A 17,729-nucleotide genomic window follows, 5' to 3' on the forward strand; every position below is an offset into this window, starting at 1 on the left:
GGTCCGATCTATAAAAAGTGCACGGTTGAGCAAACATAAATACTTCGTATATAATTTTAGTTCAAAACTCAAATTCAAACGGTTAAAAGCCATAAAACCCATTTTAACCTGATAATATTTACGTAGTATATGTTTTTTTTGGCGACTAATAATATCTCCCGGGATACTTATTTTGCGAATTTGTACACAAAATTTTATACAACGGGCTGGCCCTACCCGATTTCCAAAATCCAAATTTCCAAAATCCAAAAATTGAAACAACTCATTTTCTGTACGAAATCCCCCAAATCAATTTAACACTCCAACTGCGCAAAAGTTTTCCATATTCAGTGGTAACTGAAAACCTAATAGGCTAATACTTCGTACTTAAGATGGTGTCACTCTAATAACTTACGCGTCACACAATAACTGTGATCACTTACTCAGTTACGAGTACTACGTTTTCAATTAGGGTTCGTTTCCCAGAATCAAAATTTGGGGGTTAGGGTTTCTGGGAAAGTGATGAAACAGTCGAATATGGAATTAGCCAATTCCAGAATTGCAATCATCAAATCGGGTGGCAGTACTAGTAGCGCAACTAATGATGATCTGCAATCTTCAAGCTCGGAATCTGATTTTGGGTTTGCTTTCAATGATAGTAATTTTTCCGACCGGATTTTTAAGGTTGAGATTGTTCCTGATTTGCCTGATGTCAAATCCGACGATGATGGTTGCACCACCATTGCTGATTGGGCTAAGAATCGGAAGCGTAGGAGAGATGATATCAAAAAAGAACCTGGGTTGTTTTTTCTCTATAATTTTCTTGATTTATTTTCAATTTCTTTTGATTTATTTCATTAATTTGTGCTTTTGAGTTGTATTTTTTGATTGTTAGTTTTTAATACGATTGTAATTGTGGCTTTTAGTGTTGATTGATGCATAAATAATTAGGGTTTTTGTTTACTATTATTGGCGAATTAATTTGATTGCAAAGGTAATTATTAGTAGGATTTTTTTGAATAGAAATCAAGTTTTGATTTTCTGATTACCATTGGTTTAAGATCATATTTCGTAATTTCGCCCATATAGTATTCTCCCTCCAATTCGAAATTAAGTATCAAACTAGTATGAAAGTATATGTTAGCTTTGGAAACCAATGCCTTGACTATGCTTCATGATATACTTAGTCTGTGTGAATTGCCTTAAGAAGAGAACTTGATTATTAAATTGGGGATTACTAACTAGCTATTGGTAATTTTAGCTACTTTTAAACGCGTGATTTGGGTTTTCTGCTGTAGTAGTATCAAATGGTGCTTTGAGTTGCATGTAAATGTAGTTTTATACTTTTATCTAATGAGTTGTTTTATTTATTTTTTTTATTGTGGTTTTCACTAGGATGACCAAGATTTTGGTATATCTTTAGTTTCTGTTTGATTCTTCCCCAATTCTCATTATTGTGGAAAATTTATCTAGCTCGAGCACTTAACCTCTAACTATATGGATATTTGTGCTGTTACTTTGCTGAAGACACCTGTGTGTTTAGAATTTATCTGAAAACTTATAAACTATATGCAAAATTATTGGATCTTTAGTTTAATGTTATTGGGATATTTAGCTCGAAACCAAACTAATATATGTTAGCTTGAAATCCAAGGGTCTTGGTATAACAACACTATAAGGGGGCGATTGTTTGTAAAGGGGAAAGGGAGAGAAGGGAAAATGATAGCCACTCCCTATTCCCTAATGTCTTTTTTTAATTAATTAATTATTTTTATTTTTATTTTCTTACAAGCAAAGGGAGAGAAGGTCAACCACCACCACCACCACTCTTCTCCATAACCACCACCATTGTCACTCCACAACTTGTTTTTGGTTGGTTTTAGAGTAAGTGGAGTAAATTTTTAATAGTTAGAGTAGTTTTTGTTGTTATTGGGGCGGTTTCCAGCGAGTTCAATCAATCAATCAAAGTATTTTTTTTTTTTTTTTCTTTTTTTGGTGGTTTAGGTGAACTTGGGAGGATTGGGTCATGGTGGAATGGTGGTTTGCGGTGGGTTGGGTATGGTTTCAATGTGAGGGGATGATTATGGTGGGTGGGTTATATTTTTAGTGATGGTTGGGTGGTGGTTCGTGGTGGATCGGGTGTTTTTGAAGGTTGTGGGTTTTTTTTTTTATGGTTGGTGAGTTGGGGTAGTTTGCAAGTGGTTGGCTGGATTTTTCGATGGTTGGGCGGTTCCAGCAGACGGCGGCGGCTAAGGAAGTTCTGGCAGTGATAAGGGCGGTTCTGGTGTCGTTTAATGAACTTTTGGTGGCGGTCAAAGGAAGTTCTGGTTATGGGTGGAGTTTTTTGGGTGGTCAATTGGTAGTTAAGTTGGTTAGGCTGGTTTCTTCGGGGGGGGGGTGGGTGGTCAATTGGTAGTTAAGTTGGTTAGGCTGGTTCCTTTGAGGGGGGGTGGTCAATTGGTAGTTAAGTTGGTTAGGCTGGTTCCTTTGAGGGTGGGGGGGTGGTCAATTGGTAGTTAAGTTGGTTAGGCTGGTTCCTTTGAAGGGGAGGGGGGGGGGGGGTGGTCAATTGGTAGTTAAGTTGGTTAGGCTGGTTCCTTTGAGGGGGAGGGGGGGGGGGGTGGTCAATTGGTAGTTAAGTTGGTTAGGCTGGTTCCTTTGAGGGGGGGGGGGGGGTTGTTGTGGGGGAATCATGGTAGAAGAAAGTCGGGGAAAAAGGGGTAAAGGTGATCAGTAAATTGGTCCAACAAACAATAATAAAGGAAGTTATGGTAGTTGATTGCCTTTCCCTTTCTTAAATAAACCTAAGCAAACGCCCCTGGAAGTGATCTCATGTCTTGCTTGAATGGTTGAATCAAAAAGTTGGAGCACATTGCTCTTCTCTTACTTAGGTGTATTTTAGTAGATTAGAATGTGTTGTCTCAAGTACTCTCAACTATGTATGAGATGTTGCTAGGGCATAACTATTAGAGTAGTGACATGAAAGACAGAATAGCAACATTCCTGGGCAAATTCCTTATTTCCTACTCAGAGCTTCTTTATTTAATGGCCAAATTCTAAATAGTTGGATATAGCAAATTAGCAACTGGGTTTATGAAGCAGCTCTTAGGGTTCCCTGCCTACTTATGCTTAGCATCTGGAATTAGTCATCAATTAATCATCTTTATAGATCTTGGTTGGAGTGGGCATATGTCATATGTGAGTGAATACCTTTTGAAGCAACAGCCAGACCAAGTGATACCCAATATTGAGTGGAATAAAGTCCAGGACTTGAGCCATATCAGGTTTTTGCCTTATATTCAACCAAGTGGCAATTCAAGAGAACCCCCCCCCCCCCCAAAAAAAAAAAAAAAAAAAAAACCTTGAGTTATCTAGCCCTTTAACATGAAAAAATTGATTTCTATTATGACACAACTATAAGATAAAGAAGAAACAACTTTGAGTTTATCTTCATAGTTTGAATGATTTCATACCTTATTAGAAGCTAGAAAAGAAGTTGGTGCTAGATTGGGAAAGGATTATGATAGCTCTAGAAAAAACAAGTCTGATTTTGCAAGGCAAAATGGAGACTTAAACCAGCCAAAGGAAAGCAGGGCGGTTTTGGTGGAAATAATTGATGCAACACAATTAGAGAGTTTTTAGAGAGAGAGAGAATAGTCAGGAAAGAGGAGTGATTTCATTCATTAAGCATAATCATTTTTACAGGAGATTTGGCTTAAATAGCCTTGAAGATTGCTGATAAGCTCAGCTTACAAAGGACAAAATAACATAACGGCTAGTAATTGGACAACTCAGCTAGAAAACAAAAATACAACTTTCAGTACTATTCTCAGAATTATTCTCCTCAATTTCAGTGCTCATTCCCTTCTCTTGGACAGCTGTCAATTCTTTTCCTTTCTCCTCTCCAGCTGCTTTTTCACTGTTGCATACCAACTCATCTTGCTCCACCTCAGCTATTTTCATGCTTGATTCTTCCAGCTCAGCTTCTATGCCTGTAATTGCATCAGATTATCCTAAAACGGATACTTTGATTTTAAAGTGAATTCTAATTATTCTGTAATCATTTACTATTTGTAATTCCATGAGTAGTGAAATGTAGGAAAACTCATCTGTAAGGATTTTGTGGAAGGAGGCTTTATCTTTGTTTCTCTGATATTATATATAGGTTTTATTTTATTTTTTATTTGTTTAATATATTTATTTTAATTTATTTTTTTATATTCATTGATGCTTTTCAAGTATTTGTTCAGTTTACTCTTGGGTTTTTGGTATATAAAACTAGGCTATTTCACCTTTTGTTTTTGTTGGGGGTCATAAAGTTTTTATTTTGGTTGCCATGATTATTTGCTGACAGCACTGATTAAACATTACGTGCAGGTGCAGATATTATTCTGCAGCCTGATGATCAGATTTTGAACTGCAATATGCCAGACCCTGATGGTGTTGCCTATGAAAGTTTAGAAGGGGAAGCAGTGGCTATGCTAGAAGAGTCACCGATTATTGATGGTGTGATACTGATTTATCTATTCCACATTCTGGAAATTATTTGAATTACAATGTTACATCGTTCTGTGTTTCCATGCTCACATATATATATTTTTATATCTTTTCATTTGCTTTATTCTCTGCATAATTTTGATCTGTGTTAAAATCTTGTAGGTGATGAGACTCTGCAAAATAGTGATTCTCCCTTGAACATGGATTGTTCAGTAGTTCTTCCAGTGAAGACTATTCACATAAGCTCTCCAATTTTAGCTGCCAAGAGTCCTTTTTTTTATAAGGTGATAATCTCAGCTTGTATGACACAGTCTTTATTTATGCCATCTTAAAATTAGTATCATGTTTCTGATTGTTTGACACTTCTTCTGTAGTTATTTTCAAATGGGATGAGGGAATCTGAGCAGCGACACGTGACTTTACGTATTCATGCCTCTGGTAAGTACAGATGGAATCACCTGTTTGGAATCTTTTTCTTAATCCATTATTAGATACTCCGTATAAGTGGATGAAGATGGATGCCTTGCACGGTAGTAAATGATTCCGTTCTCCTTTTGAATTCTGTCACAAGGGCCATTTTGCTTGAATTTAGTTTTTCTTGTCATTATCCTCATCAAAATGATCTGTATTGCTGATTCATTTTTCTTGTTGATAAACTGATGGTGTGTTAGATAGGGTAATTTGGATGGAAAGTATGGGAAGAGGGTGAGGGATTCATCTTCCGTTCTTACCTTGTTTAAGTATGTCTTGGGAAAGGGAAGGGATACGTTAGCCTTACCTTTTATCACCAAATCCTTCCAGTGTTGGATCGAAAACACAAGCATTCCCTTTACCTGCCCACCCTCACCTCCATTATTTAATCCCCCCCCCCCCCCCCTTTTTTTCCCCTCTTTATTCACTACAGATGTCCAAGCATAGTGTTTAAAATATCTTTTTGACTGAGCTTGGAATTATTAACTTATGAAACTCCCTTTTTTTTTGTGGAGCAGAGGAAGCTGCGCTTATGGATCTCCTAAATTTTATGTACAGCAATACTTTACAAACCAACACTCCACCTGGTATACTAGATGTTCTGATGGCCGCTGACAAATTTGAAGTTGCTTCATGCATGAGATACTGCAGCCGGATGTTGCGCAATTTTCCTATGACGTCTGATGTAGCTTTGTTATATTTGGACCTTCCCTCAAGTGTCTTGATGGCTGATGCAGTCAAACCATTGACCGATGCTGCCAAGGAGTTTCTTGCATTACGGTTCAAGGACATGACTAAGTATGCTTACCTGAAAATCTGAATTTCTCATCCTTTTCCCAAATAAAAGATGAAGAGAAAATAGATATTTTGCTGTTCCTACATTAATTGCCACAAATTTATTAATTCCATTCAATCGGCCACTAGCTCTTGCAATTAGTCCATGCTTTTTTGCTTTTGTAATTGTTGTAGGTTATTAGCTTTTGCGTGAGTAATAATTGACCGTCCATTTGTTTACCAGATTTCAGTCAGAGGTAATGGACCTCCCTCTTGCTGGAATCGAGGCAGTGTTGTGCAGTGATGATCTCCAGGTTGCTTCTGAAGACGCTGTTTATGATTTTGCAGTGAAGTGGGCTAGAACCCATTACTCGAAGTTGGAGGAGCGACGAAAGGTACTTGGCACTCGACTCTGCCGATTGATCCGTTTTCCGCACATGACATGCAGGAAGCTAAGGAAAGTCATGACATGCAATGACCTAGATCCAGAGCTCTCCTCCAAGCTGGTGTCGGAAGCACTTTTTTTCAAGGCCGAGCCACCTTATCGTCAGCGAGCCCTGCTCGCAGATGAGGCTAACACTTCTGGTCACCGTTATATTGAGCGGGCTTACAAATATCGCCCAGTGAAGGTGATAGAGTTTGAACTACCACGACCGCAGTGTATAGTGTACTTGGATTTGAGGAAAGAGGAATGCCAGAACCTCTTTCCATCAGGTCGGGTGTATTCCCAGGCTTTCCATCTCGGTGGACAGGGGTTTTTCCTCTCTGCCCACTGTAATATGGATCAGCAGAGCTCCTTTCATTGCTTTGGTCTGTTCTTGGGCATGCAGGAGAAGGGTTCTGTATCGTTTGCTGTGGATTATGAATTTTCTGCTAGACAAAAGCCTGCTGATGAGTTTGTTTCCAAATATCGAGGGAATTACACTTTCACAGGAGGGAAGGCAGTTGGGTACAGAAACTTGTTTGGTACGCCATGGACCTCGTTTATGGCGGAGGATAGCCAGTTCTTCATCAATGGCGTATTGCATCTCAAGGCAGAGCTGACAATTAGGCAATAGTCACTGGATGCTAGTTAGATACTTGGATGCCCAACAAGGGAAGATGAATTTGCTTTATTTATTACCTGTATATAGTCGCATATTATATATGGAGAAGTTATATTAGGATGGCTTAGTTTGCTTTGCTAGAAACCAAAATAGAAGGAAAAAACGGTCACTAACAGCTATAACTGGTGGTGCAGTTGGTATTCTATTTCTATGGCACTGTAACAACTTACTGTCAGTAAATCATGTTATGAAGTTATTATCCTCTTTGATAATGCTTGTCATAGCGAAATAAATGTCGTTTCATGCTCCTATTTGATTTATCTTGTGCATATGTTGAAAAATGATGAATGGTGCTTCTTTGTGTATTTTGATGTTGTCAATGTTGTGGTCCTCTGTTACTCTGTAGCAACCTAGCTCAGCGTCAAAGGATGACCCTTAGATGGATATTCAATAGGTTTGGGAAAAGGTGATGGTGATTATAGGTGGATTCATGTTACGGATCTTGATCTAATTGCACTTTGACCAGCATTAAAGTTTTTATACAGTAGTTTGTTGCACCGATTCAACTTATTACTATACCAAGGAGAGTTTTGTGGCATTAATCTTTTTGGTATTGTTCCCAAAATTTTAGACTGCCAAAGGTAATACTCATTTTCATGTAGTGAATCAATTTTATACCCCAAACATGACCATTAAAACCTGGTTTCATTTTTTGGTTGAATCATCACTTCATCAGCGGATTGTTGCTTATAAGCCAAATCCCTTGGATAGAGATAATTAATTTAGCTTGACCAATTTTCTAACTACCTTGACCATCCTATTTATTTAAAATAGAACAAACAACCTACGGTAAGTTAAGGAGTAAGGGTTGAGCTGAATTGGACTGTTTATGAGAGAAGGAAATTAGGAACTGAATTGAAGTTAAATTAAGGGGCCGTTTGGCTCGCACGGGGAAATCGGAATGGAATGGACAAAGGGAAAGACAAGGAATGGAATGAAAATCCCCCAATTTTAGGGTGTTGTTTGTTTTGAATAACAAAGGAATGGAATGAATGAAAGGTCACCCGTCCAACCACCTTCACACCACCATATCACCACCTTCACACCTACCAACACCACCGGAAAACCAGCCCAGAACACCGCCGCCCCTCCCCCGACCACCGCCGCCCCTCCCCCGAGCCTCGCCGCCCTCCCCTCCCCCGAAAAAACCACCCCAAGCCCCAATCTTCCTTGACCCAGAAAATCGCCGCCCAACACCACCTCACTCCTTCACACAATAAAAGCTTACACATCAATCCAATTCAATAGCCTAACAATTTCTTAGATTAAATCAATTAATCCACCAATTATACATTTTAATTCCAAGTTTGATTTTCCAACTTTTCGTGATACTACGTTAATCGGTCAATCAATTAAATTGATTAGTTTCCTGAAAAATTAAACTAAAAATGCCTCTGAATTCAAACAATAATGGCAGAAAATTAAACTAATAAATTGAATATGAATTTGTAGATGAATTTAGATATTAAGGGTTACCAGTGGGATTGGAGTGAAGGAAATCTTGCAATTTGTCAACGGAGGGGCTGAACTGAACAGGTTCGCCGGAATTTTTTCGGGGGAGGGGAGGGCGGCGAGGCTCGGGGGAGGGTTGGCGGTGGTCGGGGGAGGGGCGGTGGTGGTTAGGGCTGGTTTTTCTGGTGGTGTTGGTAGGTGTGAAGGTGGTGATGTGGTGGTGTGAAGGTGGGTAGGGAAAGGGAATGGAAAAGTCTAGGGAGGGGTGGGGAATGAAGTTGGAAGGATTTGGGGTAATGGAGAGGTTAAAGGGAATGATTAAAAGTGCTTAACAAACAACAACAAAAGGAATCAGGACAGTTGATTCCCATTCCCTTTCCTGAATACCCCCAACCAAACGGCCCCTAAGTTGAAAAGATGCTCATTTACTGAATTGAGCTGAATTAGAACCGAACTGAATTGAAATGAATTAAACTTAAATTAAGAGAATAGGCCTAAGTCTTTCCTTTTCCCCTCTACCAACCAAACGCCAACAGCATTTCTCTTGCGAGTATAAAAGATTCCAAATTTCCAATTTCAGCAAAAAAAAAAAAAAAAAAAAAAAAAGTGTTGTAGCAAAACTGGAAATGGAGGAAAACACTAGGTTATCCCACAAGAATTTAATGTTGTTCAAATTCTTTGAAAAAAAATTAGGAAGAAACCGTTATGGTCCGAAACTCTTTTCTTCTCCATTCAATCTGCTTCTGAGGTAATTAATTATCTTCCAATTTTCATTATTGTTGATTATTGCTTATAATTACTCAACAAGTATACTCCTTTCATTAGTTGTCTTGGATTTACTGTTTTTTTTTTATAGTACCATTCATGCATTGTTCAAATTTCAGCTTACAAAATGTATACAATTATTGATCATTGAACCTATTGCTTACAATTTTCGATTTCTAAGTGGGATTATTGAAATATTGCTTATAATTTTCGATTTCTAAGTGGGATTATTGATCTATTGCTTATAATATTTTATTTCTAAGAGGGATTATTGAACTATTGCTTATAATTTATAATTTCTAAGAGGGATTATTAAACTATTGCTGATAATTTTCGATTTCTAAGAGGGATTATTGAACTACTGCTTATAATTTTCGATTTCTAAGATGATTATTGAATCTGAATGTTACTATCTGAGCAAAAGCTATGAGTTTAAATCGAACAATTGTATACATCTCCTCGTTTTAGGGTAATATTCATGCTAAATTCACAACTGAAATTACTATTACTTTTTGCTAGTATTAGCATTGCTTCATTGCATACCTCTGTACGAATTTCCTTTGTAACTCCCAAATCTCGTTTAGCATACATCATTAATGCTCCAACCAATATATACGAAGTATTTTTTTGTACACAGGAATTATGCTTAGTTGAGTTAGTTCTTTTGAGAGAAATTGAGAAAAAAGGGGAAATATATAGGGTGGGTGTTGGGTGTTGATATTGAATAGTATAGTTCACTGAACATATTATCAAAAATGTCAGTTATATTCATTGAAGAATAAATTTGATTGTGTAGGTTTCAAGTCAGGCATCAACATTTCCACGGCCATCTGTTAGACCTTAAGGAAAGCTAGAAGAAAAACAAAACAAACATGAGTTTAGAAATAGAAAGTGGTAGTTTAGGTACAGATTCGGACTTGAATGTTTGCCAAGTGAGCCAATGTTCTGAATCTGACCAAATTGTTGAAGAGGTCGAGTATCAACGATTGGTTGCAGAAGGAGGGGTGTTTTCTATAGCATCTTGCTTACTGAGCGTAATTTTTTCATTGCTCATCTCTTGTGAAGTTGGAAAGGTACATTTAGTTTAATGGTTTTAATTTAATATAAGATATGTGGACAAATGATAGTTGTATCAAAAATCAGTTTCATGCTTTACACTAGAACATTGTTCTTATTTGCAGACGGCAGCAAAATACGGTCTTCATATTTTTCTTGGAGTTGTTTCTGCTATAGCTGCTACTGTCTTCTTACGCTATGTAAGTAGTTATCTTTGATTTTCTTTCAGATGTTTGATATGCAGTGACTATAGTAAGTTTGTATTTTAATTTTCTTTAAGCTATATGTATTGATGCAAGATTCTTTTTTTTTTTTAGATTGTACTCCCCAAGATCAAACATAGACCAGCCCAATACTGTGCAGTCATTATTTATTTCTGGATTCTTCTGTTCGGCGTATTGGCATCATATGTTCATACAGCTCGTAAATTTGCGCATATATATCATTAGTTATATAAGAAGCCGTCTTCACTTGTAATGTAATAAAAAAAACTCTTGGTGATGAAATGAAATGCTATCTCTTTCTACTTTCTATTTTTTACTCTCTTTGACATGGTGGAAAATGAAAACAAGACCAATAATCAACATCAGATATATTAGCCTTCAAAATTGGGCCTGATAAGGGATGACATTGTCATCCGTGCTAATAGAGCATGGAAAAAGAAAGCCACACAGAAGAAGCATGGGTGGAAAGTGGCGATAATCCTTTTTTTTTTTTGCCCTCCTTCCTCCGTGGATGCTCTCTCTATTCCTTAAGATAGTCCTTATTTCCTGTCTACTTCTCCATATGATAACCTAATATCTTTAATTTATATTTAATCATTGACAGAGCTCTCTGGTGATCACGATAACAGAGTTGAAGACAGAGCACCGGTGTCAACCATTTTATGCTATGTTTTCATTACCAGTTTGCTTTCATTGAGCATTCGATCTTCACCTATGTCTAATTGATGCTTTTCAGTAATGATTATGTGATTAGCATTGAAATTTTGATGAAAATTGTGCAGGTAAATTATTTTTTGGGTTGGGTTTCAATAATAAAATATATAATCTGAGGTTTGATTATTTTGCTTATGATTTTCTTGAGTCGACCTTTATTATGTGATTATCTACCACATCAATGGTGTTCCTCAATTTTTTTTTTCTCTGCTAGGGTTTTTGATTTCTTATTTTTGGTTTGAGGTTACTTTTGATTGTACTAGTATGATGTTATAATAATGTTGAGGTTGTTTGACTAGTTTGGGGAATTCAATTACTGAATCAAACAAGAATAAGTATTAAGGATGTTATGGGCAATGTTAGTTTGGGTGATATAATCAGAATTCTGGATGATCTTTGGTGCCTGCTTCTAATTTTGCAGATGAGCCTGATTTATTTATTAGATCTTGATGTCAAATGTTGATACATGGATTTTTACTGAATCAGTGAATGTAGAACTTGCAAGTTATTGACTTGTTCAAGGGGAGATATATGGGGCTTACATTGACTAAGCTGTTTAGCTGCCTTTTGTGAAGTAGGAAATTAGGATTCTTGGGTCTCGATGCAGCTGTTAAAACCACCATTTTTTACAAGCTCAAGCTCGATGAGATTATTACCTGCTTTGGTCATCCTACTTTCACACATTTACGTGAAGTAGGAGTGTTTAGATGAATTTTGTGTTGCATTTCATGCATATATTGTGATTTATTTTAGCTCCATTCGATCTGTATAGCTGCATAATATCTTTGTGGTTTTTATTTTAGCTCCATTCGATCTGTATAGCTGCATAATATCTTTGTGGTTTATTGTGTCTGCTAATTTTACTACATTGTATCTGTTAAAGTGAAATTACCTGTTCATTTATTTCAGAAACTCTCTCGACTTTCCTAATCTATTTCGCGGCTTCTAGAAGCAGCTATCATCCTGGTATGCAGAACTACCTATTGTAAATTATGATACTTTAGTTATGTTTTAATTTTTGGGTCATTTTAATTACCGATACCTTTATACCATTTTACAAGGAGTGACCGATCCTATGCTTTACATATATCATTCTGGAACTGTGAAAAATGTACTTCATATTTTGTAAAGTCAAGCTTTATGGTGGAAATTCTTATTCATTTACTCCTCTTTTTCTGATGGCCGTATTAATTATCAGCATTGTGGGGCTCCTAAAACTTGGTATGGGATACCTGGCAATGCGGCTTTGCAGTTTGAGAAGGTTGCGCGAGAACATACATGTATACCATGAGGATATTTTGTCAACTGATGTAGAAGATGGAGCGTTTGATGTACTGCTGGGAAAAAACAACTCTATTCCCCCCTAGTGTTCTGTTATAACATGGTGTCCCTGTTTATATGGCTGTGCAAAAGCCTGGGAAAGTTGTAATCACATTTCCTACGACATATCATGCGGAGTTTAGCCATGGTGAGGTTAATATCTTATTGGGTTCATGTTACCTGCATATGAAGTGATTAAGTTTAAGCACTCAACATATATGATTGTTTTCCATTATGATCTCTTTCTTTGTGGTGGAGATGAAACTGGATTGCTGTTATTTACAAGTTCCAAGTCCATTGTTCTATGTGGCATAAATCATGTCCTCATGTATATATGGTAATCTTGTAAGAGTGGAGCACGTGCTTAGAGGCGCCAAGAAGACAAGGATATAACCATCAGTACTCTAGCAACTCTAGGATGGTAGATCAAACATGTGTGAGATGGTGGTGGTGTTATAGGCAGAGTAGTAATGGGTTGAAATTATGGGTTTTAATTTCATTTGTAGTACGAGTAGTATTTAATTTATGGCTTTAGATTGTAGAAATTGATAGAATTAGATAGGTAAATTATGAAGTAATGCAAGAGCATATAAGTGAATATATGATCAAAATGTATACTACTACTTGTTTTCAACTTCAATATGTGAACTGTGTAGTTAGTAAAGAAATTATATCTTTGTTCTTGAGATTATATGAATTTTTTTTTTTTTTTTTTTTTTTTTTTTGGTGAGAAAAGAGGTTAATATCAAGTTGATTAAATGATTAATAATACATTTAAAACCAAAAAAAAAAGGAAAAAAAAACATGTATAAGTTATAGTGAGATACTTTGTGTAGAAATTCAAGTTGATTGTTGTTTGTAGAGAAATTATATCTTTTTTATACAGGTTTGATTTAAAATCAACTAAATTTTAAGATTTATAAGGTATAATGAGATACTTTGCATAGAAATTCAGATTGATTAATTAATAATACATTCTAAACAAAAAAATTCAACCTTAAGGTAGATTCATGCTAGATTCTAAGAACGAGAGAGAGAGAGAGAGAGAGAGAGAGAGAGAGAGAGAGAGAGAGAGAGAGAGAGAGAGAGAGAGAGAGAGAGAGAGGGTTTTTGGGAAATAAAGGAAGGAGAAACGATTTAGAGGATTTTTTTAAAAATGCTCAATCACATTTTAATGCATTTATACTTTCACCGATTAGCTCCTGACTTCTTGCAATTAAAATGAGTTAACTACATAATTAGGCCCTCACTTCTTACTTTTTTCACTCTTTGGATACTCATTTTTTTTTTCCTCTATTTGAGTACTCTAATCCAAATTCCGGCCAACTAACCTCCCTCTAACTCACCGTTGACTCAAGGTAATTAAAAATTAATTATTGGGTTTTTCTACATAGTACCCCCAAGGTTTTGCGTTTTTTATGTTGTGCCCTCCTAAATTCAAATTTCTACAAGGTGCCCACAAAAAGGTTGCAGGGAAATGAATTGGTTATGGTTTTGGATTGTTGACTTGTTGCAGAAGTTTAAGAAATAAGAATGAGGAAGGTCATTACATGTGAGTTTGGGGAAGAGGGTCATTACACGCGAGTTTGGGGAAGGTAGTATTGCCAAATAATCTTATCGCTAACCACTTTTTTTAAAGAAAAGGAAAAAAAATAAAAATATTGCTAACCATAGTTAGTAGTCAATTAAGAGTATTTAACATTAATTTTAAAGAAGGTTAAAACTGATTAAGTTAATTAAATTTGTGGGTACCATGTAGAAGTTTGGATTTAGGAGAGCACAATATAGAAAACGCAAAATCTTGGGGGTTCTATGTAGAAAAACCCTTAATTATTTTATCTTAAAAAAAAAAAATATTCTAAAGCAAAAACCAACCTGCATTAATTGTTAGTTCTGGTGAGCTTCTCATGGTGATCTACAACCAAAGGTCAGTTTTAGCTTGTGATTGGTTTTTTTTTTTTTTTTTTTTTTTTTTTTTTTTTTTTTTTGGGGGGGGGGGGGGGGGGGGGGGGGGGGTGGGGGGGGATTAAGTAGCTTGTGATTTGTTGGCATTAGTTTTGTTGAATTTTGATCATTTTTGTATGAAACTAACATTAATATAAATCCTACAAACACAATTTTGATGAATTAAATTACCAAATAACAAGAAAAATTCTTAGCTATCTACGAAAGACAAAGCTCTAAATTGACGAACGACGAAGACAAAAACCTAATCCATCCGCGAATTAATCCAATTAAATAACCATACGTTGAAATTGCGACATCATGGTAATCCATCTCCCACCGTCCATAATGTACCAACAACCACAAACTGCCATCACCACATATAAGACTCCTGCAATTTTGGGTTTTGTCGTAACCAGTGTTTGGGGAGGAACAATTTTTACTAAGGTCTTAATTAAAAATGTTGTCTTTTCCCCCAAATTTAACTACAATCCAAGCTTTTTTTTTTTCTTCTTCTTCTTCCTATTCAACCCCTCACGACCTCATTGACACACTTCAAAAGAAGAAAAGAGTGAACAGGGGAAGATAAGTTGTAGTGCCGCAAATTTTGTGGTCTATGCAATTCAACTACACTGATAAGCGTGCTTAGTTGTTAATGTTAGTTAAGTTAACTCAAGGGGCTTTATTCTTAACCCAAGGGACTCTATTTATTTAATGTATTTAATTAATTTGGCCGGAATTTAGGATTGAGTACTCAAACGGTGAAAAAAATATATGAGTACTCAAATGGTGAAAAAACTGAAAATTGAAGGCCCTTTTGTTTAGTTAACCCAATTTAACTTAATCCAATTCACACACTATACACAATCTTACAAATTGAAAAATCTTACCAAGCCAAGGTGCAAAAACACAACTACAAATTTACGTGTACAAAATTCGAGAGACACGCGCTCCCACAACTTGTATTACAAAAATTGTTGACAATATGTGTAACACCCAAGAAATTCCTTTCTTTTAAAAATACCTGTTTTACTCTTTAAAAAATTGAATTTGGAAAATCTAAGACATTACCGCCACCGTGAAAACGACTAAGGCAATTATCAAAGATACACAATGGAAGACTAAATTTTAAAAACTATTCAAAACAAGTCAACTTGAAAAGTCAATCAACGAAAGTAAAGTCAAACCAAAGTCAAACGAAGTAAAATATAATTAACCTACAACTTGGAACCATCGTAAGCCCTTAATAAAACCAAACCGAATTCAAAACTTTGCGTTAGTCCCACACATAATAATATCATAAGTAATCAAAACATTAAACACATCATAAACTAATGGAAACTAGCATAAATCGCTCTTCACTCATGCCCCTTCATGAATATGCTTCAATACCTAAAAAACTTATCTCTACTTGTTCCCACTACTCTCCATTAAAAATGGGTCATCATAGGGCCAAGGTAAAGACAAGGCCAATAAGCACACAAACACACAATCAGCAAAACTGAGTACATAAGCGTATGTAAACACACTAACATGCTTTCACCTAGCAAAACACATGCTTACCTCAATGAACCTGTACACAAGCATGCAATATTCAACAAAACTTTCTAACTAGTCACTAATAATTTATTTAGCATTTGATTACGCATCGAACGGGTTTCCCAACCAACCTTCCCCAATAGTTTGGGGTTTCTAACACGGGAGCTAACCATGCTAGCATCAAATAACTAGTCGTAAGTGGCGGAATTCCTACGCATAATAATAAATAAAAAGGAATGTACAGCGTCCTGTACTCCAGTAGAAGTTATGGTTAAACATAAAACCCCATAACTCCCCTCATGTGTTTATACTCAAGGTATATACTTTCCAAGAGTTTTGGTGCGTAATCTCTTTCACTTTACGTTATTTACATTTTATTAGACTTGGTGATGACTCTTAACTATAATCATGCAGAAAATCCACAATAATTATCCAAACACACAATGTACCAATTTAATTCTTGAATAATTAGTGATCATATAATATCTAATGTTGAACCCTTTTTAAATCTACCTCGGTGTCAAAGACACCTTAAACGCATAAAGCGCCGCAAATCCTATCCTTCAGTGTTAAAAATACCTTAAGTGCACTAAGGCACCAACATTCAATTTATTCCTCGTGTACATAGACACTTACATAGCTCCTTTCCCATGCTTTAAGCATTCATAAAAATTATATGAATTATAATAAAATTCTTTCTCAATATTCTAAACCAAATTAAATATGTATTCTAACATGCCATAAATAGAAGTGTAGTTCATATAAAACATGCCAAAGTATAATTTTCCAATCCATAATCCATCACAAATAAAATGATGCTTCACAATTTAATCACCAACATCAAAATCATAATTCCAAACACAAATCTTAGCATGATACTACTTGTAATTTAATTAATCAAACCAAGCATGCTACTACATCACCACAAATATGCTAAGTACGCGAACGGACCTTGAATATGATCTTAAAATCGCCACGACTAAGCGAAATCACTTAATTGGAATTCTCCTACAAACCAAAATCATAAAAAGGCATTAATATCCACTCCTTACAAATTTCCAGCAATATATACTCTTTTAAAACCACCCAAAATTAATTAAAAACATGCTGAAATTTTATTTAAAACCTCATACTTTAATCCCAAATAATGGGTAATTAAAATTTCTTAAAGAAACTTTACTTTTTAGCATACTACCAAAAATTTCAGCATTTATACTAATGAAAACTTGCTGTAATTATACTTTAGAGCACTTAAATTAAAGGTTTGAATCACCCTAAATCTTATTTTTTCAGTAATCAACAATTTATGAATCTATGGTTTCAAAATTGGGGCTTTTTAATTAAAATTAAAATCTGAAAATTAAATTACATACTTAATACTTCCTCCGTTCCCTTTTGATAGTCTCTTATGGGCAAAATTTAGTCCCAAAATGTTCACCCCATTTGCTTTTTCCAACAACCATTGATATTAATTTTTTACCAAAATTCCCTCCAATTTGTAACAATATTTGTGCAAATTTAAATTTCCCATGTAAATTTTCTTTTCCCATGCACTTTTATTACTTTCTCTTTCTACTTTTTTGCATACCCAATGTCAATTCACTTATTCAATGTACTTTTGCTATTCTTATTTGTCTTTATTAATTCCCGTGAAAAAAGCTCATAAGGGATTATCAAAAGGGGACGGAGGGAGTATAATCAAACATCAAAATTTTAATCATAAAACTCATATTTAACAATTAGATTTAGGATCAAAGCAAAATTAAAAACAAAAGACAATTTTTTTTTTCGAAAAGGGGGCTGCCGACAGCAGACCGGCGCCACTGCCGGCTGCTGCCAGCCGGCTGGTGTTGCTGGTGGCCGACGGCCCACCGGTGGTGGTGATGGC

General features: G+C 35.8%; 2 protein-coding genes across 3 annotated transcripts; both read left to right on the top strand.

The window, feature by feature from the left end:
- The first annotated feature begins 226 nt into the window (after window positions 1-226).
- Window positions 227-7,078, top strand: LOC110722636 (BTB/POZ domain-containing protein POB1-like). Its single transcript, XM_021901907.1, has 6 exons — window positions 227-779; window positions 4,358-4,485; window positions 4,639-4,760; window positions 4,851-4,914; window positions 5,466-5,745; window positions 5,966-7,078. Exons 1-6 carry the CDS (start codon window positions 502-504, stop codon window positions 6,777-6,779), a joined length of 1,686 nt encoding a protein of 561 aa, XP_021757599.1. The 5' UTR covers window positions 227-501; the 3' UTR covers window positions 6,780-7,078.
- Window positions 7,079-8,463: 1,385 nt separating this feature from the next.
- LOC110722637 lies at window positions 8,464-13,066 on the top strand. Of its 2 annotated transcripts, XR_002511619.1 has the most exons (5): window positions 8,464-9,027; window positions 9,841-10,117; window positions 10,226-10,300; window positions 11,948-12,004; window positions 12,237-13,066. XR_002511619.1 is itself a non-coding variant. In XM_021901909.1 (4 exons), the coding sequence occupies exons 2-4, from the start codon at window positions 9,917-9,919 to the stop codon at window positions 10,547-10,549; spliced, it is 408 nt and encodes a 135-aa protein (XP_021757601.1). In that variant the 5' UTR covers window positions 8,464-9,027; window positions 9,841-9,916; the 3' UTR covers window positions 10,550-10,633. The 2 variants fall into 2 exon arrangements, 1 of the variants encoding a protein (XP_021757601.1); XM_021901909.1 differs by lacking the exons at window positions 11,948-12,004; window positions 12,237-13,066 and adding an exon at window positions 10,418-10,633.
- Window positions 13,067-17,729: the final 4,663 nt, after the last annotated feature.

Source organism: Chenopodium quinoa, unplaced genomic scaffold (genome assembly GCF_001683475.1).
Source record: "Chenopodium quinoa cultivar QQ74 unplaced genomic scaffold, ASM168347v1, whole genome shotgun sequence".
Taxonomy (NCBI): domain Eukaryota; kingdom Viridiplantae; phylum Streptophyta; class Magnoliopsida; order Caryophyllales; family Amaranthaceae; genus Chenopodium; species Chenopodium quinoa.